At 36.5% G+C, this 14,614-nt stretch overlaps 1 protein-coding gene across 1 annotated transcript in view; it reads left to right on the forward strand.

Annotated features, from left to right (window-relative positions):
- Window positions 1-3,259: 3,259 nt before the first annotated feature.
- LOC121734690 (fasciculation and elongation protein zeta-2) overlaps window positions 3,260-14,614 on the forward strand; it is a 50,994-nt gene continuing 39,639 nt past the window's right edge. The window contains exon 1 of the mRNA XM_042125289.1: window positions 3,260-3,727. Coding sequence (XP_041981223.1) covers window positions 3,318-3,727 — 410 coding nt within the window. The 5' untranslated portion in view covers window positions 3,260-3,317. The remainder of the gene's footprint in view (window positions 3,728-14,614) is intronic.

Here is a 14,614-nt window from a genome sequence, read left to right on the forward strand (position 1 = left end):
CCCGGAAGCGGTTCCCACATATTATACTTTTCTGATTTGCGCGTAAACGATTCAATCGATGTACGGGAACAACTATAAACTAAAGTCCACACGGACGAAGTGGCAGGCAACAGCTAGTAATATTATAAAGCGGAATATTTTGTTTGTTTGAACGCGCTAATCTCAGGAACTGGTCCGATTTGAAAAAATCTTTCAGTGTAAGATATACCATTTATCGAGGTAGGCTATAGGCTATATTTTAGCACGCTAAGACCAATAGGAACGAAGAAATATAGGAAAATGTAGAAAAAACGGGAGGCTTATCTCACGAACTACTGGAGCAATTATTCTGTTATTTGGCACAGATAAGAAGTAGACCACGTGCAGGATCAAGGGCAATTTTTTGTGGACTAATTTGTCTATGAAATATCTAATTTACGCGGGCGAAGCCGCGCGGAGTGTCTAGTAAAAAATATAAATCCGGCCCTGCTACAGAGAGTAGGCATGTACTATGTAACTACATCAAAGTTCAAACAGTAAGTGGTTACGTTGCATTATCCGATTAAAATAATAAATACGACTCCCAGAAGATAATAGAAATTCGAACTTCGAAGTCACCTCATGCGGTAACATTTTCTAGAAAAGAGTCTTTTTGTTGGAGACGTTCCCATGACCAACCTTTGATCCCTTGTAACTTGAATTATAAATTAGGTATGTTCTGTTAAAATAATCGGCCAAGTGCGAGTCGGACTCGCGCACAGTTAGGTTTAGTGGAAAAATAGGGGAAAAATTGTGTTTTTTTATGGGAGCCTCCCTAAAATTTAAGTAATTTATTTTATTTTAATTTTATTAATAATTATTTAATTAGACTACAGATAAAATTAAGGATAATGTGACGTGTGTAAGTGCCTAGCAGTTGCCATTATTGATTACGAGCCAAAAAGGTAAAAAAAAACCGGCCAAGTGCGAGTTGGACTCGCCCATGAAGGGTTCCGCAGCAGCAATAAGGTTTATTTTTATGAAATTAAAAGGGTTTTGATTTATTTTTATGTTTCAGTTGATTTAATGAAAGTTTATTAAGGGTTTCGTTTTTTTTTTCGTTTCATTTCATTCAAACCAATTTTCGTTGTTAGTTTTTTTAGTAATGTATATCACATATTTTTTTTAGACTTATCATGCCCCTACTTTAGGAGTAAGAGGGGGAGGGGACACACATTTTACCACTTTGGAAGAGTCTCTCTCGCAAACTATTCAAGTTAGAAAAAAATTATTAAAGAAACTTCAATATGATTTTTAAAGACCTATTCATAGATACCCCACACGCATAGGTTAGATGAAAAAACTTCTTTTTTGTTAGTTTAAGGTTAACCATTTATGACGTATAAAAAAACTACTTGCTCGATCTCGTTCAAACCAATTTTCGTTGGTAGTTTTTATGGTAATGTACATCATATATTTTTTTTAGAATTATCATACTTTAGAAGTTAGAGGGGGGACACACATTTTACCACTTTGGAAGAGTCTCTCTCGGATACTATTCAGGTTAGAAAAAATAATATTAGAAACCTCAATATGATTTTTGAAGACCTATCCATAGATACCCCACACGCATAGGTTAGATGAAAAAAAAATACGGGGACCCCTAAAATTTTTAATAATTTTTCCATTGTTGTATCAAAATCTTAATGCGGTTCACAGACTACATCTACTTACCAAGTTTCAATAGTATAGCTCTTATAGTTTCGGAGAAAAGTGGCTGTGACATACGGACGGACGGATAGACAGACAGACAGACAGACAGACAGACAGACATGACGAATCTATAAGGGTTCTGTTTTTTGCCATTTGGCTACGGAACCCTAAAAATAGGTTTGTTGTATGGGAGCCCCCCTCTATGTATTAACTTTATTTTGTTTTTATTATTAACTAGCTATTGCCCGCGACTTCGTCCACGTGGACTTTAGTTTTTTTAGAATCATAAAAAGTTTATTGTGTGGGAACCGTATATTTTCCCGGGATAAAAAGTATCTATCCCTTGTCCTTTCCCGAGAGTGAAAGTATTGCCATACCAAATTTCATCAAAATAGATTGAATAGTTAAGGCGATAATCATAAAAGTTTATTGTGCGGGAGCCGTACATTTTCCGGGACAAAATTATTATTCTTTGTCCTTTTTCGTTACTCAAAGTATCTTTATAGCAAATTTCAGCAAAATGGGTCCAGCCGTTTACGCATGATGTCGTGACCACGCGAAATATAACGTTCCGCGCAGCTTCGCCAGCGTAAATTAGATATTTCACAGACAAATTAGTCCACAAAAAATAGCCTATGATCCTTCACGTGGTCTACTTCTTATCTGTGCCAAATAACAGTAAAATTGCTCTAGTAGTTCGTGAGATAAGCCCTTTCAAATAATTTCCCCCGCTTTTTTCCACATTTTCCTCTATTTCTTAATAAAATATAGCCTATAGCCTTCCTCGATAAATGGACTATCTAACACTGAAAGAATTTTTCAAATCGGACCAGTAGTTCCTGAGATAAGCGCGTTCAAATAAGCCATTTCAAATAATTTCTCCCGTTTTTTCCACACTTTCCTCTATTTCTTCGCTCCTATTAGTATTAGAGTGATAAAATATATCCTATAGCCTTCCTCGATAAATGGGCTATCTAATTCTGAAAGAATTTTTAAAATCGGACCAGTATTTCCTGAGATTAGCGCGTTCAAACAAACAAACAAACTCTTCCCAATTATAATATTAGTATATATTGTTGTAATAGTGGCAACAGAATTACATAGTAGTCTATGAAAATTTTAAAAGTCTAAGTCGGTTATTGAGTTACAGACAGACGGATAGATAGACAGACAGACAGACAGACGGACAGACGGACGGACAGACGGACAGACAGACGGACAGACAGACGGACAGACAGACGGATAGACATCGAAGTCTCAGTAATAGGGTCCCGTTTTTACCCTTTGGGTACGGAACCCTAAAAATTCAGTAATAGGGTCCCGTTTTTACCCTTTGGGTACGGAACCCTAAAAATTGTAGCTATGAATAGCTTTAGCTCTGAAGTTACAATCCTCGTTACAACTTACAGTCCATGCCATGCCACAGAATATTTAATAATAACATATTAGGTAGTAGAACCAAGCCATGCCTAGATTTATGCCGAAGTCCCCTAGTCCCTAGTAAAATATTATGCTAGTCTCAGAGCCAGCGACCTATCCCGTGCTATCTGCCGGCGCGAGCGGCCCGCGCCGCGGCACGCCCCCACTTCGCGAATCCGGCACTCGGCAGTATTCCCGCGGTGCTCGGCGCGGACAGGCGTACGGATATGCGAGAGGCGGCTGTAAGAATGGCCGAACTCGAGTTCGAGGCGCCGCTCGCGCAAGTCGAGGAGGCGGACGACTGCATCACCACCTCAGACTTCCCCCAAAAGACCATCAACGGAAACGACATCCGTCTCAATAACATCAACAATCTCAAGAACGAGATGGTCAAAATGAAAACTGACTCCAATAAAATTAATGACAACGACGAACCGAAGCCGGTGAAGTGTAAACAGGACAATTTGCAGCAAGGCGAAGGTGACAATTTCACTGAGACTTTCTCGGGTTCGCTGGAGGATTTGGTGAATACTTTCGACGAGAAGATAACCAAGTGCTTCGGGAATTACGAGGAAAGTGTGGAGAAGCTAGCGCCGGTGCAGGTTCGCTCGCAGGAGGAGATCATGAACGAGTGCCAGTGAGTACCGAAATTCATTAAAAATAATATAATCTAATAAAAATCTACATGGAATCGATGACGATGATGTCATAGTATAAGTTGGTATACTTAATAAAAATAAAAACAAATCATCTACGTAAAGAGTTTCTAATGAGAGTGTAACAAGAATCTGCGTAAAAAGTCCAAAGCCAAAATTTTGAAAATCGAAAAAAATAGCATAAACAAAAAAGGCGGGCTTTGCGCATGGCAGTACTCATCGATCGACGTTTAGCGAGGGTGAGGGAGTCAGAGGGTAGATGACGCATCACGGCATCACCCGGCACCCCTCACCCAGCCCAAACACAAACAATATTCACCACCGAATTGTATCACCTGACCGCATTATGTGGCATATTGATTCGGTATTCCCTGAACTTCTGAAATTCAGCTGATCATTTATGTGTGAATTTGTGTGTCATCTACTTTTGTAGTATGTTGGAGTGATTTAATATTTCAATTGCATAATTACTCATGCTCTTATTGGAAGCCCCAATGATTCAGATTTTCAAAGGAAAACGAATTATGGGAGTATGTATATCTATGTGAAGAAGAAATAAGAATGTTGAATGTTTAAGTAAATAGCAATATTTCCTACAATAATTTACGTCTCCTTATTCAGCTCTTCTTGTAAATTGTGGTACCCTAAATACAATAAAAGACCGATATACCAGATTTGTTATATTATCAACAAAATGTTTCTTGAGGAAAATGGGAATTTTTGGAAAGGTTGCTTCATATACATATTTATCTTTAGCTTATTGCAGTTGATATCTACGAACATCCTCTGATAGTTCCAACTTTTCCTCTTCATGTTTTTCTGGTTATCTTTTGCTTTCACGTTGATTTGTTCCCACAATTGTTTGTTATAGATCGAGCTTTCTTATAGATACCGTTACGGGAGATTTGCATTCGATGCATTGTTCTTTTAAACTTGAATTTCACAGAATATCTTTCTAATTAATATGTGTGATTATGACTAGACTAGCTGTGCCCCGCGGTGTCACCCGCGGTTTAAGTGACTATGAAAAGTACCAATAATAGGGCCAAAACGGAACGACACTTGGTTCTATAAGGGTTTATGGTAGTGATGATGATTAAGATGAAGGTAATTTGCATAATAGCATATGCTTTCCGCTCTTAAAACAACATCGAAACTCCTAAACTTGTATCTATAAAGAATCAGGAGTTCTCTCAGCACCTTCCGAACCATGGTATACCTTGGTGCAAAATCTTACTTGTTGGTAGCATATGCTTAGAAGTCACGACATATTTCCATATAAATTTTGAGGAGTTCCCTAGATTACTTATGGATCTCTTTATCAGGTCACCTTTTTTATGAATATCGTACCAAATTAGAATAATAACCTATACACCAAAAGAAAAATTTTGAAAATCGGTTCACAAACGGCGGAGCAATCGTTGAAGATAAAAAACGAACATAACACCTCCTCCATTTCGAAAGTCGGTTTAAATTGTAGCCTATGTGTTATTCTGATGTATAGGCTATATTATTGTAAAGTTTCATTAAAATCCGTTCATTAGTTTTTGCGTGAAAGAGTAACAAACATCCATACATCCACACATCCATACATCCAAACAAACTTTCGCCTTTATAATATTAGTAGGATTGTGAATCAACCTTAATTGGATCTAGCATCAAATGGAAGACCCAGTCGACATAAGGAGTAAGCTTCTCAACATTAATCAAATGCTATCGCCTATCTTCAATTGTTATGATTAATAGCTGTTCTGATATTGATATTACCAACTGAATAAGCAAAACGGATTGAGAACGCTGATAAAACATTTCATTCATCCGTTCGTTGTCTTTTTGTGTAAACAAAACCTTATTTTTGGTTGTCAAACTCCACTTGGATGGTGTCCAAATGACCCAAATGCGAAAAAACTCGGTAATAAATTTTGCATTTCGCGAACAGTTGAACGTCTGTCGTTTACTTGTCAATTAACCTGAATCTAAAGGGATTGGAATAACAATTAAAGTTGCATAACAGAGACTAAGCTATAATACCTTTCCAAATTTTGTGGCAGTAGCTGAAAGTACTATCAAGAAGTTGATTTCTAAGCAGATGGGGGACCTACGTAGTTTGGTCGCGTTACGTCAAACCCAGCCGACAAATCACAATTAAAATTAAATTGACACGATCCGACCAAATGACGTTGGTCTGTCAACTGCCTAGGAATCAATTTCCTCGATGGTACATTTGGAATTTGGATGTTAGATCATAATGATATTAGAATAAATATAAACAGACGCAAAAAGCCTAATAAATAGGATCTTGAAATAGCATTAAAAAACGTGTGGCATCCTTTTACCTAAAACGTCCTTTATGCATCAAATATTATAATTTCGAGTGTTTATTTCTTAGATACGCATAATAATAAAATGTCTAGCTAGCATAATAGTGTAAATACAAGTGCCATAAATTGATAGCTGTGCAGGCTAGCGTGAAGTCCAGTCAGTCAATTGAGGAAATTAGTGTGATTCCTTATTCCGCACGCGCAAGTCTGACACTATTATATTTTAATACTTTACACTACTTAACACCAGTAAAAACGTGATGAATGGCTAAAAAATTCTAATACTGACTGTCTTTAGCCTGATCCATATCTTCTACATCAGATAACTTTTAACCTAGATTATTCTGAAGCGATAAACTATGATGGAAGGCCGAAAATAAAGAATATTTGACGTCACGGTTATGTGATTTCAAGAGGTCGTGGGTTGGAATTCCGCCAATGATATTCTTACTAGATACTAAGGATTCGTTAACAATTGTCGATTTGTTGTTTCCCTTGTGGCTTTCTATATCAATTCTTATTTATTAATTGTTTTGTTTTATGATTGCAAACGTTATTTTTATTTGTCATGCTAGCGCTGATTACTAACAAACCGATATCTGATCACTATTTTGTTAAAAATATTATTTGGATTTTGGACACAGAATGTATCATAAATTATACAAGTATAGGTACAACAACATCTCGCAACTCTGTGGAGCACCATGGGGTGGCATACAGTGGGTAGACTACTGCAGGAGTCCCACATACCCCGGCCGGTATCCCCAATTTGCCGGGGATGCGTAAAGCATTTCCCCATGTTAAAAAAAAGGTAGATCTACAACATAGATTTTTATTTCAAAGAAAGATTTTAGAAAACTCATCCTTGTGGTAGGTATTATTATAGCTAACCTAAATCATCATCTACTTATTAAATGATAAGAACCGCTTGCATCTTTTAAGGAGGCGTATTTTCAGGTGCAGGATACAGGTGTCCTGCCCTGATTGTGGTCGTGATTCGCGAACGCACCATGCGCAGATGTTCACACATCTTGAGTGCACCTTGTCTAACTGCATTAAAACCTTTTTTGTTGACCATCCGGGTATCATTTGCATAAAATAAGGGCATGCCAAAAATTTTATTCCAACCCTTACTAATAAAAAGATTTACTGTGTTACATACACGGTACACCTTTAAAGTTGTATAATGTTTTGTGACATTTCCAATGTTTAGTTAGTTAGAAAAGTGTTGTTAACAGATAAGGACAAAATATTGTACAAGCTTATGACTATAACATCTGTAAACACAGCTTCTTCTTATTAGTGAAGTAAGATTTAGCTCCGTCGTGGGTATTGCAGACACAATAGATCTTCAATTGTTATGCAGCAGCCGGCTGCCGCTTGGGGATTGATGGGTTTAAGAGAAATAAAGAAGGTTTACGAATTAAACCTTTCTGAAACTGAACTTGGGAAATAAATTAATTATTTATTTGGTTAAGATATGAATCGATCAAAAACAGATGAATTATGGTAATCTGTTAACAAATATATAACATCTATATGTAGATAAAGATGTACGAACAAAGGCGGTCGAAAGTACAATTTCTCCAAGACCGCTTATGCAATGCAACAAAATCGATAAAATATATTATTCAAGGTGTACCCCCGGTAAACGACAGCACACGACTCACGTACCCAACACGTACCGCACACTTGTGAATACTAAAACCAATTGTAAATTGGCTTTTAAATGATGATTCATGTTGTCAAAAACTGCGAAAGGTGACGGTTTTTTCTTTGAATGCAGCAGCTCTAATTATATTATATTGTGTTAAATTTTCTTCCTAACTGTCTGTACATAGTTTAGATGTTATAGTTATACAATTTTTAGTCCTTGTGTGATTCGTTGAATATATAACCTCCTCCTTTTTGGAAGTCAGTTAAAAATAGCTGAACAGACTAGGGCAAATCATTGTTTAACTGTTACGTCTGAACCTAACTACAGTGTGGTTATGTTCTTACTTCTTACTAAAGAAGGTACTGTTTAATGAATGTCTATGATGTTATGCCTCACGAGAAACCTCATTCTTCACACATTTGTATGGAAAAGAGTCTAGAAACATTTTCAGATTTTCATTATCTTGCCTTAGATAGACGTACATCGTTATTTTACAGTAAGCGTAGTTTCATTTCAGCAATCAACAATTTCGAAACCTTGAAGTCTACTTAACGTTTGGAATCATAATTCATATAATTTGAAATAATGAACTATAACATTAACATCCTGCTTTGCAAATTACTGTTATTGATGATTGCATGAAATGTAAACCTAATTTCATCATCAGCGAAAATATAAATTCTACTGATAATTATTATGATCAAGACATTGATCAAGACTTACATAGATCAACTGATTAAATAGGTTAATTAATGTAATTGGGGTCACCCGTTTTAATTAACTGTAAATAAATAAATAAAGAAAAAGTTACCTGCAATTTTGAGCTCAACAATAATACTTGTATAACAGTTAATAGTTTGAGGACCTTAAACTTTAGACAACCATTTTCTTTTTATTGTAGCCAAAGGATTATATACTAAAATTGTTTATCATAAGCTTCAAAACTTCTACTTACTACTCTTTAACGTCTATTAAAAAGAATATTGAATAAAATATCTCGCAGACTGTTATCTTAATAGCACACCTTATCAATTTGTGACAATTTGCATGGTTATCGTACGGAAACGTAAAACATACATACTGCGTCCCACATAGCATTACTCTGCATAAGCAATACAATCATGTCTTGTTTCAATCTGCAGAAACAATGTTATTTCTTAGTTTATTGACAAGACAAAAAGTTATAATATTAGGTACAATTTAATTTAGTTAATTTCAAAAGAGCTTAAAATTATAAAAGTTATCAATCGGACTTGTGGTATCTAATCTGAAGAGCATAAAAAATCTGGACATAATAATGGGAGTTAATAGCTATAAAAAGTCTGGAGATAATAACAGTTCCCAAGTCGCAAAACTGCAACAGTTTAATTCTGTCTCAATAAATCGATTCTTTAATCGAATGCCTTAATCGCCCACATGCGGGCGTTCGCGATCCCGCAGCAAATTGCCACAACTTACCTGTCAATCCTACATTCTCATGGTGTTATTGACCTTAGTAACCCATGGTATATAACCCATGGATTAATAACCTTATGGACCCATGGTTTCAATTTTCATAAGTCATAACGAAGGTCGGAATTAGAAAGTCACAGCGGCGGATGAAACGTAATGTTTATTACGACTTAATGCTGTTACAGAAGATAGTTGATGATGTAAATCCCAATTTTATGACCACTGTTTAATCATCATTTAAAAGGTATAATGATAATGCTTGTTTATGTGTTCCTTGATTATACACTAGCTGGAGTTTTGATAGAATTTAAATATTATCCATTACAGCTCAGAAAAAAATTTTTTTAGGATCCAAATAAATTTTTTCCAACGTTTCAATCCCAAAAAGAATTTAGTGTTATAATATAATACATATAATATTAAACATCTTTATTTTTTTTTTGTATCAATACAAATAAGTAGTATAATTAAATGTTATCTTTGGTTCCATCTAGGGTTGTTGAGGAAGTGATTATGTGGAAGAGGAGGAGGAAGAGGAATTGTCACGCGCAAATTTAGAGGATGCGGATGAGGAAGAGGATATTTTTTTAGGAAGAGGATGCGGATGAGGAAGCGGAAGAGGAAGCGGATGAGGAAGAGGATGATAGGAAATTATAAATACTAGCGGACCCAACCCAAAAGTCTTTGTTCTGTCTGTACATAACAAAAATTAATTAAAAGGGCATTTTCCAGAGGACCAAACTATGAATCTGAACCATTCTCACACACACAATAAAGAATCATCAAAATTGGTCCAGCAATTAAGGAGGAGTTCAGTAACATATACAATGGCTTTATACAGCCGTAGTGAGACCGAGCATATTATGGCTGCGTAGTGTGTCAAAAAAGGCTGAACAAGTAAACTGTCGCAAAAATCTGAACACCGTCCAGAGACTGGCATGCCTAATAATCACGGGTGCGCTTTCGTCAATACCCACCGCTTCCCTCGAGGGCCTGATCAACCTAACTCCGCTTCCTCTGCTTGTTTAGATGGAGGCCAGAAAGGCCAGGGCCAGGACGGCGGGCAGGACAAATTAGGCATCCACCCCATTTAGACAGCTGGAACAGTCTCTTCGTGAATCACCCATCATGGACATGCAATCAGACGCCATGATCAAGGTGCATAGCTTTTCGAAGCAATATCAGGTTCTTATACCTGCCAGGGAGGACCAGAAAGGAAATATCCCAATTAATATTCGCCCTAGCGATATAGTTTGGTTCACGGATGGATCAAGGAAAGAACCGTGCGGGAGCCGGAGGCAAGCCGCCAAGAGGCAAACATGCCAGTTTGGGGGAGTTTGCGACCATGTTTCAGGCTGAGGTCTTCGCAATCATCGGTTGCTTACTAGAAAGCCTAGAGATGGCACTAGTTAACAAAAATATTTTTTATCTTCTCTGATAGTCAAGCTGCACTTAAAGCACTGACTGCTGCAGAAGTTTCATCGAAATTGGTTCTGGAATGCATTGAGACGTTGAACATGCTAGGGAGGGACAATACAGTAACGTCCCCGCAACGAAACCGCAGACGAACTGGCTAGGATTAGGGCCGAGAGTCTCATATATGGCCCAGAACCGGTCTGCGGAATATCTCCCAGTACTACAAAGCAAGTGCTCGAGGAATGGGTTCGCGAACTAAGCAGAAAGCAATGGGTTGAGTCCCAGGCCTTGAACACTCCAAGGCACTAATTGCTGGCTTTAACAAGAAACTGTCAAAAATAGTGCTCACCATGGGTAGGAATCAATTAAGAATCCTTACCAGAAGCCTAACTGGGCACTGCAAGCTCAATAAGCACCTTAACAGAATAGGTGTTAGTAGCTTAACGACTTGCAGATTCTGCGAGGAGGAGGATGAGACACCTATACACCTTCTCCTTGACTGTCCTGCTCTACTACAGAGCAGGAACAGGCACCTTGGTCGCTATGAATACTCATCCACAGAGGAAATTCGTGGCACCAACCATAACCACATCGTTCAATTTATGAGCAGCATTGGGTTGGGGACGGTACTCTAATGCGAAGGAGTCACAATAGATGACCTGCCTTCAGCAATAAAAAAAAAACATACATGACACACGCACACAAAAAAAAGATGAGTAAATAATTCAATTCTGTGGCTCTGGCGTGTGCATTGCCATGATTGGATACGCGACGCGCATGCGCAGTGAAATTCCTCATAAATTCCTCTTAAATTTTGAGGAAGCGATAGCGGAAGAGGATTTTTTTATTTTTATTTATGAGGATGCGGTAACGGTTGAGGAACCCAAAATATTGCGGAACTTCCTCATTATGAGGAAGCGGAAGAGGAATCCTCAGCAACCCTAGTTCCATCATTGGCCCTTTGAATTGGACTGTCCTATTTGTTTGATTTAACAAATTAGAACTGTCATCAGTTAATGTCCCAAATATAAACATGACATCAGCGGTTCATTATGATTGATTGTTATTTGTTTAAATACTGCTTGCTTGCTTCTTGCACTGTGGTGTTTGTTGTTTTAGATACAATAATATAATTATTATGAGAGTAAATAAGTATATCAAAGGAGTATTAAAAAGTGCTCAAAAATGTTTCATCAATGCCCTGTTCTCGAGGTCTTTTTGACATCTAAGTTTATCTTTTCTATTGAAAAGACGATGACGAGAAAGAAACCAAACAACGCTATTACGTTGGTTAAGCTGTGTGACGTTAGCTAAACACAAGCACTAGTGAATGCCCTTAGAATATGAGATTTCTATTCTTGGTCGTTTATGATGCGACAACTTCAATGGACTCTTCAGTCTCCTATCTACGGTCTTTGCAAGTATCAGCTGTACTTTAATTGACTAAAGATTACACAAGAACATAAAAGGATCAATAAAGAATGTAAGATCAATGATCTCTGTAGTATTTAGTACTTTAGAGTTTTGTTATAAAACAATAATATTTTTATCACCAAACTTATGCGAACTGTATCTCTATTCAATTGAAGACTTGCTTAGCTGCCTCTAATACACCCGTCTTCTGTGTTTTCGACAGGGTCACCTATTCAACCGAGTTGTCGATTGGTTTACATTTTCACATAAACCAATCAAAAGCAATACTGAATAGTTAAACTCATGTGACATGTCAAGGAACCTAAGCCGGGTAAGGAAACAAAACACAGTACAGACATAAATTATAAAACGCTGCGGTTAGTATGTTAAATCGTCATAATTAGTAACAATTCAGAGTGCTTTAAATAAGTCATCAAACACAAAGCGTCGTTTTAAATCAATTTCACGGTTCAGTGGAATAATGAACATCAAACCACGGATGAACCTTCGAAATGGAATAATTTATCGTTGACATCAATTGTCAAACAGGTGTGATTGACAATGACTGCCACAGTCAAGGTACTGCATGGGTGTTCATAAGGTCAAGTTCTTTTCGTAGCCCACGAAAAATCCAATGGCTTTTTACTCTGAAGCCTGATGAAAGCATATTTTAATTTAGGTAAGTACGCCAATTTACTTCATGAATAATAATTTCTGTAGCAGATAATCCCATTTGATCTGAACCATCTAATATTATTAAGCTTTTAACGTTAATAGAGATTTATGGTCTAACTTCCAAGCCCTGAGGCATTATCTTCTGAAATTATTTTCGGAAATTATCTTCTGGGTTTATTAATTACATTTTTTGCATAAAAAAAAAGGTTAATTTTCCTTTATATTCTCTTCGAAAAAACGTAGCTATTAAATCTTGCAACATTTTAAAACAGTGTGCGACCCATATTATTCTGTTTAATATAAATTAATAACGGGTTCTTTTTGCAACATTGTATACTTAACAATTTTGAATAAAAATCTTCCCAACATGTGGCGAATTTAATATCACAACATGACGCATCGGCCATATGTCGCAGTTTCCTTGAACACGCCAACACGATACCGACGAGAACGCCACATTACATGCTAAAACATCTATTTTATCATCATCAACCTGCACCTAGTAAATAAATTTTGCAACTGCACTGTCTACCGAGATTTTGTTTAAAAATATCACTACTTCCCATTTCTAAAGTCAATTCCTCTGATTTATACATATTTTTGATCAGCTTTCAGTGTTTTTTGGTTACCTGCAAGCGCTCTCAAATATCCTTCATGTGTATGTTGTATTTGTTTGGATTGATTTCACTATCGTTTCCATTCAAAGAATTGAAAAATCTGTAAGCAGAAGCCGAGGACGTAGGATCCATCACAAACTTGCAATCAGAATTTTGAAGAAGAAAATTGTGTGGCTTTTATACATGCCAGATACACAGTAAATTCATAAATTCAGTTGCATTACGATGTGCAGACAACAATGCCTGTTTTACACACTCATTCAATGCCTTTGGGTAGGTATATGAATTAGAAATTGTGATCATTTTGCGGAAGATATAATTATAATACTACTCCTTCGTTATTTCTTTGGCATTTCGTCGTCAATCTTAGATCATCGCATAAAATTATTAATTCGTCTTTCTAGTTTACTATAGGCTTTTCAAGGTCTACATCATCTCCAAACTAAAGTCTAGATTCCTATATTTGGTCCTCAATGTAACCAAAATTTTGACTGTTATTATAAGATTTCAATCTTATTCCTGGGTTCATTCACTCCACATTCGCTGACGAGCTGCATACGCGAAGAAGTCTTGTGTCTTTTATTAGCCAGTTACCTGAGCCTGGGCTATTTCGGTTATTTTCTCCATTAAGCTTCATCGTTTCGGCTGACATATTTGTCGTAGCATAACGCAATAATAATCTTGGGTGAGCACTATTTGAGTTAACGATTCTCGTCTTTGAATGCTGTACAATTAATTATTACTAGCTATAATTCCTCGCAGCTGAAACCCCAATTATCCCAAGATAAAAAAAAAATCTTTTTGTCCTTCTTTGCCTTCTTTTTTATACTTATTCCTAATTTCTTACTAACGAAATGTGTTCTGTTTATTATGAAACCGCTAAACTTTTAATACGTTGTTTAAGAAGCAATAAACTAGCTACCTTGAAACCATAAACGTCAGAAAAAACCAACAAGACCATGAATAAAAACCGACATGCAAACACACTAATCTTTCTCAGACAGTAATTAGTATCTGTGATGTGACGAATTTACAATCTCCTTGATAGCATGTCTGTTAGTGTCAGTAAGATGGACATGCATATCGAATGCTGCATTACTCAGCAATTCCTTGATAACCATTTATAAAACCTTGCCATATTTGCGAATCTGGTTCGTTCTAATAAAAAAAAACATGTCTTTATTTCAGGTATCAAAGACCCATAACATGTAAAAATTTCATTAATTTAGCATCACATAAAAATTCAAAAATCCACAATTAAAATTACCAATAATCTAGTTCATGCATTATAATTATGATAAAATAAACTTAAATGAA

The sequence above is a fragment of the Aricia agestis genome, chromosome 16 (genome assembly GCF_905147365.1).
Source record: "Aricia agestis chromosome 16, ilAriAges1.1, whole genome shotgun sequence".
NCBI lineage: Eukaryota > Metazoa > Arthropoda > Insecta > Lepidoptera > Lycaenidae > Aricia > Aricia agestis.